At 37.5% G+C, this 16,005-nt stretch overlaps 1 protein-coding gene across 2 annotated transcripts in view; it reads left to right on the top strand.

Moving 5' to 3' along the window:
- The window catches only part of macrod2 (mono-ADP ribosylhydrolase 2), a 785,092-nt gene that overhangs the window by 743,915 nt on the left and 25,172 nt on the right, over window positions 1-16,005 (top strand). For both annotated transcript variants that reach the window (XM_052150997.1, XM_052150996.1), the window contains exons 12-16: window positions 601-639; window positions 1,349-1,393; window positions 6,191-6,256; window positions 9,494-9,598; window positions 11,514-11,588. In XM_052150997.1, coding sequence (XP_052006957.1) covers window positions 601-639; window positions 1,349-1,393; window positions 6,191-6,256; window positions 9,494-9,598; window positions 11,514-11,588 — 330 coding nt within the window. The remainder of the gene's footprint in view (window positions 1-600; window positions 640-1,348; window positions 1,394-6,190; window positions 6,257-9,493; window positions 9,599-11,513; window positions 11,589-16,005) is intronic.

The following is a 16,005-nucleotide window of genomic DNA, read 5'->3' as shown; positions in this document are numbered from 1 at the left end:
GTCATCTCAGTTGAAGAGAGAGATAAAGAGAGAGTCCAGAAGAGTGTTATGATATCAATGAAGAGAGACATGAAGAGATGTCAAGAGTTTAGAGGACTACACTGTAAAACTGACTGAGAGGGACAAAAATAACCCACATGGGATAAATGCATAGATTCAGCCCAAAACATGTAAGCCCATGGGGCGCACTCCAGCAGACTCATGGGAGTCCGATGTGGGGTTTGCAGAGATGTTCTGTATTTTGCTGTCCATTGGGACTGCTTTTAGAATAGTCTCTAAAGATATATTGAGAAAGCGCTAAAGTAGTGTAGCATTGAAACCGCCAGTATGCCAGAATAATTCTATAAATTTGATGCAGAACATGACCATAGCAGTAGAGCGGTCATCAAGACAAACGTATGGACTACTTTATAAACTCAAATCTTGAAGGGAAGATAAATGTGACAAAATGCATTTTAACTATAGTATTCTCTAGTCACTGTTATTTTGCTGGGTTTGTTTGATTTAACTGTTTCGTTTTAGTTTTAATACCAATAGAATGGATGTGTATGCTAATTTAATCTTTTTTTTATGTATGGCTCTTTGTTTTTGTGTTTTCAGGTGATAAGAAAGAAGACGAGGAGATGATGAGCCAGACAGGTAGACCTTTCATGACCGTTCAAACTTCTCTTTTTCCTGGCTTTGACCTACTCATAGGAAACCCTGGGACATTCCCTCTAGTTTAAGTTAACAGAAGTGGAGCAGGTCTGCAAATTTTAGTTCCATACCTATCTCTTCTGAAGAGATGACACATTAAACAGTTCTTGTGTCTCGTTATCCTCAGTGTTTTGCTGTTGCTATCATCTTGTCCCCGCAACATGGAAACAAGGGCAATTTGCTTTAACCTAATGAATTATTTTATCTATTACAACTTGCTGAATGGTTTCTTTTACTCAGAACAAATTTAATCAAATAACATTCTGAATTTTAATTGTTAAAACTCTGCTTAACTGAAAACGTGATTAAATATTCAATGCATCGCTGTAATCTTAATTCTGAAATCAACACCAGACTGAGGTTTTTCCTCCTCCTTAGTTGGCCAATAAGAAAACAAACAGAGAATCAAACATCAGCAAGACTGTTTCCTTTTCATCTCAACAGATGAATTTGTGCTTTCATTTCAGTCTGCCAGCAGCAGAAGTGATTAGATAACAATCAACCTCGCTTCTTTAATATGGGATTAGCCACTGTCATCTGATGAAAAAAAAACATTAAAGATTTTCCTTGCTTGTTGTTTCTGTAGGATTTAAGAAGAAAGACATGAATCTTGTCATTAAGTTTTTAATGTTTTTTTCTTGTTTGATTTCAGATGAAATCTATGAGGATGATGTAAAGATGGAAAGCCAAAAGCAAGGTTTGTATTCCTTTTTTCCCTTCTGTGCCAACAAGTTTTAGGGTTGATTGCTACAAGAGGATAATTGTCACCCACAAATCTGGATATACGTTTCTGGGTATATGCCTAGTTATAATGCTCTTCACCATCATTTGTTTGTCATTTGATAAATTACTGCTGTCATGATAAATAGACAATGTAAACAAATATATCTCTTAAATAAAATCCAAAGGAGTCTTGTTTCCACAAAAAACTAAATGACAATGACTAAATGTAAATACTCACACTGCAAATCTATTTAAGCACATTTAGCTCTCCGGTTAAGATGTATTGTGGGTGGTTAGTTAATTTGGGGGTATTTACACTTGGTCACTTCATTTGTTTTGACACTGATCGGATTGCTGTGTGTGTGTGTGTGTGTGTGTGCATGCGTGCGTGCGTGCCTGTGTGTGCTCTCTGTGTATTTTCCCCTTCGGGTCTTCTCATAGGTAAAACACATCAGCTGCACTCATTGTCAGTGTTTAGTTTCGGTTTCGTCAGCGATCTGCATTAAATAAATGAAGAAAGTTCTCTCTCTCCTACAACGTGCATCTGTTTCTTAATTTGTTATTATGTATTGCGTGAAGCGAGCCCTATGCAAATACGTGGTATTACACATTTTTCCTTTACTGATGTAGTACTGTTTGTGTGAAGTAAAGATTTAAATATGTGGCTTGTACAGCCACATGCATTTACACTTGTCTGCGTTTTGTTTGGAATGCATCTCAAACCACCACTGATATCCTTCTTGTATCCATCTTGGTTTGGCATTTACATTTGGTCTTTTCTTGATCAGATAGCAATCTGATTGGTAAAAATGCAAGAAGTGACCAAGTGTCGTGAGTTCGAATCCAGGGCATGCTGAGTGACTCCAGCCAGGTCTCCTAAGCAACTGAATTGGCCTGGTTGCTAAGAAGGGTAGAGTCACATGCGGTAAACTCCTCGAGGTCGCTACAATGTGTGGTTCTTGATCTTGGTGGGGCACGTGGTGGGTTGTGCAGGGATGCTATGGAGAATAGTGTGAAGCCTCCACACGTGCTGTGTCTCCGCGGATACTGATGCACTTTTGGGCCGATCAGGGGCGTAATGGCCATTTGGAGAACTGAGCGTGCCAGTGGTTCGGCCCCAAAATGTGCCGAATGGGCTGTGATAAGCAACAATGAGCCGCAGCGATATGCAGAAAAGGACAGCTAACATGCCCCCCACCCCACACCTCTACAACATTTGCAACCAACCCCCCCACCCCGCTCAACAGTTGGGACAGTTGCCATGTACAATCCCAGGCCGATTTCTCTTCCTAGTCCAGCCCTGGAGGCAACTGATATTCGTCCTCCGCCACCTGGATTGAGGCAAGTCACTACACCAACACGAGAACTTAGAGAGCATTCTGCATTCCAAATAAAAAAATATATATAAAAAAAAGTGTAAATACCCCCTAAAACGTAGGTTTTTGCCCCGAAATAACAAAAAAATTTGCAAAAGTCGCCCAGCTGTTAAGTCAATTTTCTCACTGTTTTCTTATAACATGCAGGGAAACAAAATACGTCACAGTGTAGTTCAGTATGTATAGCTCTCAACTAAACACATGCAGTCTATATGCTACCAAGCGGCGACAAAATTCACTGGGTCTTTCCACATCTTACCATTAGCGCAATGCGAAGACGCTGAAGTCTTTACGCTTCATGTGTCAGGCTGGGATCTGGATTGGCTCTGTTGTCCTTGAGCTTGTCTCATTACAGACAGAGAGAGTGCCTGTCAGATAGTTATTACCATGATGTCTGTGTGCGTGTGTGTTTAATGAGACACCTCGCTCCAATCCACATGATTGTACACACAGACAGACATCAGAACATGTTCATCGACAGACACACACCACTGCACATGCTAAAATAATTCACTATATCACTAATACACACACACATGCACTCGAAGGCACCGGTCCTGCTCCCTCTGGGGATTTATGGAGCATGATAGAATCTTTACATTTAAACCCAGAGGCCAGAACCAGCCACAGTCTGTTCCTTCTTAGCAAACATATAGTAAACACCCAGCATTACTTTGACTGCAGAGTGTCTACAGTGCAATGCCACATAACTAGATTTGTTTCCATTTATTAATTATTGGAGGTGACTACATTGTGTGGCGTGCTGCATTGCGGCATAAGTTTAGCCCTGCACAATGGCTAGCCATTTTATTTTCCCCATCCCTTAATTAATTAAAATAAATTATTTTATTTTAAAATACCACTTGTCAATTTTGCAATATTTGTATTTATTTTGTATGTACACAATTTACATACTGTTATATCGGTTTTGCGGGCCATTACATCAAGCTTGTGATGTTTTTGTTTTTGTGTATTTTCAGTACATTCAGTAGCAATACTAACTGTGTACATTTATTGAACTGATTCAACATCAATTTTATCCAAATTAATTACTGTTGAATTAATGAATTACTATTTTATTTTGAAAAAAAGTCCTAAAGTCTTGACTCAAACTCACATACAGTCAGGTCCATAAATATTGGGACCTCCCACTTTTTAAGGGACCAAAAGTAATGGGACAATTGGCTGCTCAGCTGTTCCATGGCCAGGTGTGTGTTATTCCCTCATTATCCCATTTACAATGAGCAGATAAAAGGTCCAGGATTACTTTTGGTCCCTTAAAAAGTGGGAGGCACATATACAAACTGTTGTAATTCCTACACCGTTCACCTGATTTGGATGTAAATACCCTCAAATTAAAGCTGAAAGTCTGCAGTTAAAGCACATCTTGATAGTTTCATTTCAAATCCATTGTGGTGGTGTATAGAGCCAAAAAGATTAGAATTGTGTCGATGTCCCAATATTTATGGACCTGACTGTATTACCAGAGTATATACTGCATTTGATGAAGATCTTCAGATCTTGAATGTTCTTTAGTTATGCAGGTTAGTGGTATGAATAAATTCCCGGACATACTTTGTAGCAACAAAAACCATGACAATAATTTACTCTGGTTTTTATACAATTTACAAGTACAATTTAAGAAAAAGGAAAAACTTTCATGGCACATACTGTATAGCACTTACAGTATATTAGAAAAGAGCTGCCCGACTAGCAGTTTTCTGAGTTTAATCTGACATTATCGAATAGTAAAGTGTCCATTGGTTGCACAATTCAGAATACCAGCAGATGTAGTAGGGTCATTCAGGATTTTTACATCCTGCTCATTTGACATGCTCCTTTTGGCATGCACCATAGTAAGAAAGTAGGCATATTTGTACACAGGGAGAGTGTTTGCCATTTGCACACCCATACACCTATATTGTTTTTTCATACAGCTTTGACGGCTGTAGCTATGAATACTATAAATAGTTTTTTTCAAATTAACAAATGTTTTTTTATTCACATATTAAACACAGAAAAACAAAACATTTACACACAGAAACAAACACACACACACACAAAATAGCCCTCCAGATATCTGCCCCATTTCCCCACAAACAAGTCCAATTTCCCCAGTCATCTAAATGACCCTTCTTAAAAGGCCACCACCCTCCCCATATCTGAGCACCACTCCTGGAATGAGGGTGCTCCAGCCGACCTCCATCTCCTTAAAACTATCTGTCTGGTGATTATGACACTGATTTGGACCCAACATTTTATGTGTCTATTCTCTACATCGATGGCTGCCCTTTCACCCAAAATACAGAGTCTAGGGCAAAATGAAACCCAAGTTCCCAATACAACACACACAAAACTCTGAGTGGTGTTAAGATCCAATAATTTTGGTTGAGGGTTCAAAGACATGTGTTGTGTCTCCATCCTCTGATTGGCATCACCAGCAGGTGGGTGTGTCTTTAAGACCAAGCCTATACAATCTAGAGTGGGCCCAATAGAATCGATGTAAAAACTTGAATTGCATATGGCACCCTTGCATCTTTTGGAGCAATACACCACCATCTCAGAACACCACCATCTCAAAACACCACCAACCCTGAACACCACCATCTGAGAACAAAACCATTCCTGAACATCAACGTCTGAAACCTTTTCCAAAAGCAGTAATCACCTCACTAAGAGTATCTGGCACTTAAGGGGGTTGTGTGCTACTCCCAAAAAAAATACAGTGCAGGTGCTGCAGCTGTAAATACCTATAGAACTGAGATCTGGGAATCCCAAAATGTTGAACCAAATTTTCAAAAGATCTCATTGAGCCGTTCACACATCCGAACCTCACATAGCATCACATGTTTCTCGCTATAGGTGAGCCAGAGCTAGAAATTGCACAAAGACAGAGGCTAAATCTGAGTTTACTGACACATGCATCACTTCCCTCTGAGTCAGGATCGGTTCATAAAGACGCATCTGCATTGTTTTCTCATGTTTGTGTGTGTTTGTTTGCTCATTCGTTCATGTGTTTCTCTGTGTATGCGTGCATGTTTCTGTATGCATAAATATGACCATAAAGCAGTGGGCAGACATTATCAAAGTTCTGTTGATAAAGTATTTGAATAGGTTTTCCATCCATGCAAGAGCTGTTTGACTGCAGGAGGGGTTCAAAATTCATACCCTGGCAGATTACATCTCATTTCAACAGGAAAAGCAAACCAACCTTGAAAAATAAATAATTTATCTTCAAAATGAATGGCACCCATATTGCTGTCTCTGCCTTTGTCTGCATTGGTGTGTGTGTGTGTCATCCCATAGTGCTTGGGGGTCTCTTGGGTGCCTAGATATTTAATGAGAGATTCCTAATTGTTTGTCTGTCTGTTTGTTTGTTTGTTTGTTTTCTAAAGATGATATACCAGATGCCGTAACTTTTGAGCAGGTGAAAGAAAAGCCTGAGAAAGGAGATCCTAAAGGTAATGCTACATCTGCAATCTTTTTGCTCTCATCTCTTGATCTAGCAGCAGCAGTTTTAATTCAGACAAAATCAAACAGTAAGAGATTAAGCATTCTTGACATGTAAAGTTCAGTTAATATTTTCCACACCAGACCCAGTAAAAATGTCTTTATGGACCTTGCTTTGTGCACAGGGGAAGAGAAAAGCTATGCCACATTCTGCTATAAATATAGAGTAGAATTCATGCCGTTTTGCTTGATTTTATACACCTGTTAGTAATGGGTGTAGCAGAAATAGTAGAAACTGTTAATTATGGGGGGATGTCCACATACTTTGGGCCATATAATGTACATTCAATTGAAAATGTAGCAATGACATTAGCAAACTGAGCTCTTTTTGGAATGCAGTGAAATCAGGTGTCATCGGGAGGCTAGTAAATAGTGCGAGTGGCCATAGGGATGAGTGTGTATTGGCAATGGAGCTGTGATTTCCTGCAGGATAGTGCATGAGTCTCAGTATCTCTAAATGAAGGACAGAAGCCTCCAGGCCTCTATGTAGCCCAGGTGCTGCATTCCATGTCACCTACAAACTATCCCACTACATTGATTACGAAAATGCATGTCTGTGTCCCTCTGAACTGCAACTTCAAATGCTTTCCACAGATGGAGTCAGGGTGGATGTGTGTGCATTAAATCCTGTTTTGTGTCTTTCATCTAACTGGGTGTGTATATGTATGTGTGGGCTACGGCAAAATTGATGTTATTTGCGGCCTTGTATCCCACTCTGGAGCAGACACAGGTGTTAGCTGGAACTGCACAGATGGATCCTCTGACTTTCCATCCCATTTGAAGAGAGAGAGAGACAGAGACAGAGACCCAAACACAAATTAAAGGCATTAGGCGGAAACAGCTGCTCCAGTTCACCCCAAAATGGCAGCTTAATACTGCTCAGTCTAAAGCAATGGGTCGCCTATTTCCTCTCCATTAGAACCAACGTTTAGAACTCATAAAGTTAATGTGAGCACTGGTCCACTTATATTTTGTCTCAAAGCATATACAGTTAATAAATCTTATTGCACGCTCTTTCCATTTATAGCCATTTTAGTGAGTATAGTTATTTCTTTGATCATACATCAAATTTGTAGCATGTTTGACTGTAGAACAAAGAAAAAGTGTAGTCATTGGTGCATTTTTTTCAATGAGAAATGAGATCTCACAAGGTACAAGGGTCATTAGTGGTGTGGTACACTATAGGGGACCTTTTTTGTATCTCTAGGTAATGAATTTATTTAAATTGTTTTGGGTACATAATTGTACCTGAAGGACTGTTTGTGGACCATTAAAGGTACATTTAACCATTAAACCAGTGACAGTTTAGTACCTAAAATTGTACTTTAATAAGAGTAAGAAGAAGAGTAAGAAGACCACATCTCAGAAAAACACCAACCAAAAATAACACCACCTTAGAACTGTACCATCTCAGAATAACATCAACCCAGAACATCAACATCTCAAAACACCACCAACCCTGAACTCCACAATCTGAGAACAAAACCAACCCTGAACACCATCATTTGAGAACAAAACCAAAACTGAACACCACTATCTCAGAACACCACCATCTCAAAACACCACCAACCCTGAACACCACCATCTGAGAACAAAACCATTCCTGAACATCAACGTCTGAAAACATGACCAACCCTGAGCAATACCATTTTAGAACAAAACCAACTCTGAACACTGCCATCTAAGAACAAGGACACCTCAGAACAACACCACCATCAGGAAAACACCACCCCAAAACACCATCATTCTTGAATGTCACCTTCCCAGAATACCACCACTTCAAAACTTAATTACTCCAAAACAGCACCACTGCAGAACAAAACCATTACAAAACCCCAGAAACACAACACCAAGAAAACCATTACACCTGAACAACATCAACCCCAGAATGTTAAGCCATTTCAAGTCCAAAAATTGAGGAGTTGTCTTAAAGGACAAGGATCCATGTCAACAAATCATCCATTTATGACCAAGCCAGGTTAATTCACCACAGTACCAACTCATAAGATATTTTCCTCTAATGGAAAGCTTAATCCTCATTCATGAAGTAACACACACACACACACACACACACACACACACACACACACACACACACATATCAGATCGTGCTCGCATACTCGTGTTCATACCTAAAGTTCACCTGACTGAAAGAACATGGCGAATCAGGCACTTTAGCCATGATTAGTGCCATTCACACAGATTCTTTTCACAACACTCACACACACAGAAAAAAACAGCTGGTGCATCCTGTCAGGTAGTACAAAGAGGGATCTCCATTTCCCAGATGCTTCTGTGCCCCCCACCCCCACCTCCACCCCACCAGCTGTGTCTAATTGATGAAGCACTCTTCTTCAGCACAGGGAAGATACAACAACTCATTGCATAATGCAGAGGGTGAAGAGAAAGTGAAGGAGTGGGAATTTGCATTTTACTTTGTCGCGGTTTACTCAATTTACATTTTAAACAAACTATTTTACTTCCATAATGTAATGCATTTCTGAGTGAAAGAGGATTAATTAAGAAAGAAATGTAGGGAAGACTTGATTGGAATGTGAAAAATGGTCTTCAAATGACTGAAGTGGTGGAGTTGAAAAGTAGGAGGGCTTGGTGACATCATACAAAAAGGAAAGAGCACGTTATTACATTTTAAAATAAAGATTATAAAGAAGATTCTTTCACAATAAGACCAGGAATGTGTACTAAGAAAGCAGATAGGGTCCATTTGGATTTAATGTTGACTTAAAGGAATGCAATCAGATTTTAAAATCTATGCTCATGAGGCATTTTGCCAATGTTTGAATGCTAATAGAAATCCAGTAAAGACCTTGAAAGTCGGACTTTACTATCATACACTATGATAGTAAAGTGTGTGTGTGTGTGTGTGTGTGTGAGCGTGTATTTATCACTTTGTGGGGACCAAATGTCCCCATAAGGATAGTAAAACCCGAAATTTTTGTTTTTTGAAAAGGTAAAAATGCAGAAAGTTTTCTGTGAGGGTTAGGTTTAGGGTTAGGTTTAGGTTTAGGGGATAGAATATAAAGTTTGTACAGTATAAAAACCATTATGTCTATGGAAAGTCCCCATAAAACATGGAAACACAACATGTGTGTGTGTGTGTGTGTGTGTGTGTGTGTGTGTGTGTGTGTGTGTGTGTGTGTGTGTGTGTGTGTGTGTTTGAATTTCAGTGGAGGAGAGTCCAGCAGCAAAGGAAGAACTTGAAGTGGGACATAATGAGAAAGAAAGAGAGGAGGAGAAGAAAGAAGACAAGGGAGGAGACCCAGAAGTTGCAGGTAAGTTATATTAGTCCCATGCTGTCCTTGCCACAGGAAATGGGAGAGAGATAATACTCTTACTTACTGTATATAAAAAAGGATAAAAGTTGAAATTGCAAGTAAAAAAAAAAAAAAAAAAATCTAAATATCTATATTCAGTTTGTATCTGACTGGTATAATGTCATATTTCAGCATGTTTAATACCAGCTCCAGCATTGTATTTATCACACTTCTAACACTGGCCTAAGGTTTGATATTAGGGATCTTGTTATATTTATCCCTCATCAGGATGTATAGATAGTTAAAATAAGTTTGCTCTAAATGTTCTGAAAGTCTAATTAGATGGAAAAGGATTTATTTAATAAATTCTGGCATGCGCATCCTCTTAATATTCTAGTTAATAACCATAGCGACACGGATCAAAGGAAACAGTTGGTAAACTAAATTAATGCATAATGACAAAGATATATCAGTGAATGCTTAATGGACTAAATGTGATTAATTTTCATTTTATGAAGAAATTATGATTATAAGTGAGTTACAGTGGCCCAAAAAAGTATATTAACACTTAAGATACAATTTAAATGTTTGAATAACTAATTATTGGATTAGATAACAAATTACTCCACAACGTGGCAGTTGCAAACAAATTATGCTAGAGCTTTTGTCACGACTAACTTTTTTCCTAGCCATCTTTTATGTATTTTTTTGCAATTGAAACCAACTGGTCCCAGGGTTATTTTTAGTAGTTCACACATTTCTTAGCAGAGTAAATTCAAAGGTATAAAAAATAAATGATGTCTCAGATTTAAACAGTATAAATGCCCCACCTGGTTTGCTATTTTGTTATCTAATTATGTGACATTCAGAATGACATTCAGCAGCCCTCCCTTCATTCCTCATTTCGAGAGCTTTGAAAACTATAGTATTGGCATCAGCCCATATCTCTCTCTCTCAATATGAGTTTTTTATTGTGTGTGCGTAATTGTTTGTTTTCTGTGTATGCGTGAATAATATCTGTGCATAAATTGTGAGCCCCTCCTGGGTCTGTCTTGATGGCTGGTTAGCCAAGCAAACTTCTTCATCTCTAAATTTGTCATGAAAATCCTTTTAGTAAAGCATTTCAGGCTTGCATTTCTGGCAATTCTTATGAAATTCACCAAACATTCAACGCACTGTCACCTTAAAGTCAACATGAAATCAAAATTGACCTTATTTACTTTCTTAATGCATGTTCCTGGTCTTAATGTGAATGATTCTTCAGTGTGTATTCCAAAGGAAAACTGACTCCTTCAGTGGACAGTAGATCAAATTCTACTTATTTATTTATTTATTTTTAAATATCTTGTTTTCTGAGGAATTTAATTAAATTTGCTAAGAAAAATAACCCTTTTCCCTTTATATTTTTATAAGTTTATTTTACCACCCCTTTTTTCTTGTTTTATGCATAAAACTCACAGCCTTTTGTTATATTTCTTTGAAAACATTACTTAATATCACATAATTTTGCTTCTCAAGTAAATGTACCTTGTTTTTAGAATTTCTTTACATATTTACTGGAAAACAAGACAAACTGCCGTGTAAGAAAAAAAAACATCTGTAGTGTAAACAGTGCAGATGTGTGTGTGGCACAATCAGGGCCCGCAATCTGCTTTTGCCGTTTCCTTGATTGATTACTCAGCCTCAGATGAGGCTGTTCTCCAATCACTCTCGAGAGCAGCGCTTCAAATTTGTCTCAGAGACCCATTATTAAAAATGATAACTGTAATCTCACCGGCTGCCGGATCTGAATGGAGAGATAAAGTCACGGTAATTCTGAACTGGATGAATTATGAATGGAGCTTTTTGAGAAGTGGATAAACTGGAGAGGAAAATCATCAATATTATTGGTTTTTTTATTCTTTAATTTGTTAATCCATCTCTTTCTGTGAAGGGGAAGAGAGAAGGGGCAGCCAAGGGAAGAAGATGGAAACTGGCCAGGCTGATGAAGAGGAACAACAGAGGAAAGGTAAGACCAGTATTATCTACTAATCAGAGAAAGTGTGAGAGATGGACATTATTTCTTAATATAAAGCACAATTATACACAACCAAACACAAATACGAGAGCTATAGATATAGGACAAGTCTCAAGTCTTTCAAAGCCTCAAATTCTTTTTGGTTATAGTTTTCTATGCTGCCAGTTAGTTTTATATACCCTGTAACAGGACAATTCATGTCATTTATACAGTGTGTGTAAATAATATATATATATATATATATATATATAGATTATTTGTATGGATTTCCTTGTTCAAGTCAAAGTTAACTAAGCAGGTTTTACTTGAATCAAAAGATAATTTTATACTTATTAATTATATTAAAATTAAAAGTTTAATTATTGTAATTTAATTATTAAGTCAGCAAGAGAGGAAATGTTACTTTAAAACTTTTAGGCAAGCTTTTTCTTTCTGTAAATGTTCACCCAAAACGTTCAATTATGCACACTGTTTGTGTACACAAAACTTGATTAAACTGTCATGCCAGAGATAATGGATAATGATTCCCATTTAGACACAAGCGACAAATTAATACACACATAAACACACCAGTGCCAGATGTTAAACATGGAGAAGGTGAGATCGATACAACATATTTAAGAGGATAAAGCCGAGCTCAACACCTCACCATAAGGTGCTTTTAACAAGAACACACACATGTTAGCACACACAAACAGTATTTCATAACAACTCCACTCTGTGTTTCTAAATGTTACTGGCACATGGTCATTATGATATTACTGGTATCTCAATACAGGTGTGTCAAAAATAGGCTTATCACCTTTTAAAAATAAGGAGAAAACACTTCCCATTTCTTTTGTTGTTGACATCAATAGTTCTGCGTCCAATGAAACTCTATATGGTCAAATATGGCAGTACCTGATGACAACCACAGTGCTAAATAACTACCTTCTTACATGGAAACAAATACTACAAATATCAAGCCTCCAACCCAAGAGGCTTGTTTTCGAGAATCTATATCAATATTTAAAACCAACTGTTTACCTAGTAATGTGCATTTTCTGTACAGACGCATTAGTTTTTGAAGTTGCGTTCAAAGAAAATCACATTCTGCTTGTTCAAATGCTTTTTACCTCAACAGGCCTGTGCGGTTGACTTGATTAATTTGTAAAACATCTATAAATTAAACAAAGTTTTCTTAGCCTGAAGCTATCTCTGAATAAGCAAGTCTTTGCTAATGGAGAGCCTTTTTTCGAGTTATTTTTTGCGGCTCCAGCTGTGAGTCGATAATGCCTCCAATCAAGGTCCGGCCTGTTTCTGCATGTTGTTTTTTGATTACACTCTGCAAATCGAAATTCTTATTGTGCCTGATTAAATCTACATTACATTGGTAATGTGAATCAACTAGAGCTCACACACCACTTTCATTGTATGATGGCTGAGAACGGGTGGATCCTTAGATCAGTGTAAGAAATCTCAATAGAAGTGTTGTTTTTGGAAGCTTGGAGTTGGACTGTTTTGAGTAGAGAAAACAGTGACACTTTACAGTAAGGTTCTATTTGTTAACAATAATTAACTACATTAGTTAACATGAGCTAACAATGAACAGTACTTTTATATCACTTATTTAAACTTGGTTAATGTTAATATCGACATATAGGCTACTAATAATATTGAATGTTGTATACATTAATATTAGTTAATGCATTAGGAACTAACATGAGATCAAATAGAACCTTAATGTAAAGTGTTATCAAGAAAACTGCAGTTTTTGTGAGAAGTTATCTAAAAGTAGCGACACTACTTACTTAACTACACTTTTCAGTAGTGTGACAGTAGTTGAGGTATTTTAACAAATTCACAATAGTGTAGCTTTTGCAGCTATATTTTCCAACGAGTATCGCTGTAGTGTGACAAACCGCTACATTTGTTACATTGTATCGCAAATGCAGCAAAACAGCTGATAGAGTAAACATACTTACCTAAACTGTTCTTTCTCTCTCATACAGTATGCACTACTTTTGAAAACCAAAGCATTTAAGGGAATTTTCTCTTTTGGACAGTTTGTGTGAATTCAACACAACGCGTAAACATCAATGTATATTGTTTTTAAGATGCACATTTATTTTGAAATTCTCATGCCCGCCACGTCACACATTTCCGTCAGGCAATGTATTAACCTTATGATATTAATCTTGCTTTTATAAGGGCTAAATATATTTCTCATGCGACCACATAGAAGTGCACTGAATGACTTAATCCTGAAGTTACGCTGTGCTCTATCCGTGCACACGCTTCAACAGGGCTGCGAGCTCCGTTTACAGGATAGCTCAAAGCCGATCACATGAGCGATTAACTTGGGCTTCCCTCAATATTGTGGCGCATGCAACGCATGTGAATTTGACATGAGAATTTTATATTTAAAGCGCTATGGAGCAGTTCAACCAATTAAAATGGCTAAACAGCCGCAATATTCTGAACAGTACTGGCGAGGGTAAGAGAAAACACCTGCCCTGCACCAACATCAATTTCAAGACTTTTCACATCTAGACATAAACGCCTTACTAACATTTATCACAGTAAACTGTAACAGAATTTTTCAATACAACTGTGGAAGTAAAAAAAACACAGATAGCACATACTCTCTTGTCATGGGTATTTAAGTGTTTTGGATTGGTTGTAGAGATGACAAACTGTCACTGTAGCGTTTACGTCATTCCACAAGATAATTAGCTGTCATCAAGCGATTGATGATCACATAAATGTAACTTTTTTTATATATTATTTCTTTGTTTGTATTATTTTTTCAACAACTGAGGTATTTTATTTTGTTGTGGAAATCCTAACGTGGATACTGGATTTGAACTTTTCAGATATCTCTATAAAATACTCCAATTGTATTTTGGTTGCATTTCTGAAACAATAAATATAATTGATTGTTTAAAATAGGCACATAATATCACAATATCGATCGCAGGCCCCTGAATCAAATCAAATTGACATTGTATCGTGGCAGACTTTGAGGAATTGCAAACATCGGGTCGCTGGATAAGATAATCAATATAAGATCGTATTGTGATGAAGCGGCCGATGTACACCCCTGGTAAATAACCTGCATATTTAGCATTATTTAGCATTTCAGATTTATGTTTATTCAGATTTCAGTTTATGTACTGTTAATGAACTAGTTCTTAATAATGATACACTGATTCACTTGAGGCCTGTAACCTTAACTGTTGTAACTATTGTAAATTTTTGTTGTTACTATGATTTTACAAGAGATACCATGGTTAAACTATGGTTACTGCTGTAAAAACCATGGTTAATGTTCGTTAGGGAACACCACCTTAATTCAATATATAACTGGTTTATCAGGTGATATTATTGAATAACGTAATATCACCCGATTGTTATATATCTAAAAATATTTTCTTCTTTGAACAGCTTCAATGTAGTTAGCTACTTTTTGTTTGTAGGTTGTAGTTTAGTGAAGCTTCTTAAAGTGGTCCAACTACACATTTCTTTTTTTTTTTAATTATGAGTAGCTTGCAGCTTAGGAAGCTACAGTTTCAAAGTAGCCTCCCCAACACTAGACAATTAAAGTAGATGACAGTTTACTGTAATACACACTACAGTACATCACCCCTTGCGGCAATGCTGAGAATTCAACATGTTCTTGCATTGTATTTTGACTTCCGTTCTGACGCATTTTGTAATACCATGATATGTCAAATGAATCTTGCGTAGCTAAAAGCATTTGCATTCACGTACTTGCGTAGAGAATGTTTTGTACCTTAGAATCAAGCCGAAAATGTGTGTGAAAAAACTTAAGAGAAGACAAAATGGGAGGTGAGATGACAGGTAGAAACACATACACTCTCTATTGCGTTTCTTTCGTTCTCAAGCATGGTTGGTAATCAGTGTTTCTCAACTAGAGGATGACAAATCAGAGTGCTTTCATTTTGGACACTTCTCATCACTTTCTACTCTCTCTTTAACTCTCTCCAGCTCTTTGTTTTTTTCTCTGATGCTTGTCATGGTGAGAATTTTTTTTGCCAGTTTTAACTCTTGGATATCTGTCAGTTCCTGTCTTACATCCTCTACTGTGGGATCACATGCCATCCATTCTCTGAGCCATTCTTTTTCCTCTCTGAAAAGAAATCATCAAAAGAAAACATCAATAATTGAACCGCTATGCTCACTTATTTATTTGTTTACTTCTTCAAGCTACACCCCCAGGATTCTCCATGTAATGTTTCCCGGGTTTGGATCTCCTGGGTTCTGGTTCCTCACGTATTAACTATTGATTGTGGCCAAGTTTTTGAGAGTGAGATAGTGACGCCATCCTAGTCGCTTTGCAGCCTTCTGGCGAATGTGGCCCTGAGGATGAGACCCAGCAGTATCCGCTCTGGCCATCTGTTGCTTG

The sequence above is a fragment of the Xyrauchen texanus genome, chromosome 20 (assembly GCF_025860055.1).
Source record: "Xyrauchen texanus isolate HMW12.3.18 chromosome 20, RBS_HiC_50CHRs, whole genome shotgun sequence".
In the NCBI taxonomy this organism is placed as follows: Eukaryota; Metazoa; Chordata; class Actinopteri; order Cypriniformes; family Catostomidae; genus Xyrauchen; species Xyrauchen texanus.
Note: the sequence above shows the minus strand (reverse complement) of the source record. Positions and strands in the feature narration are given on the sequence as shown.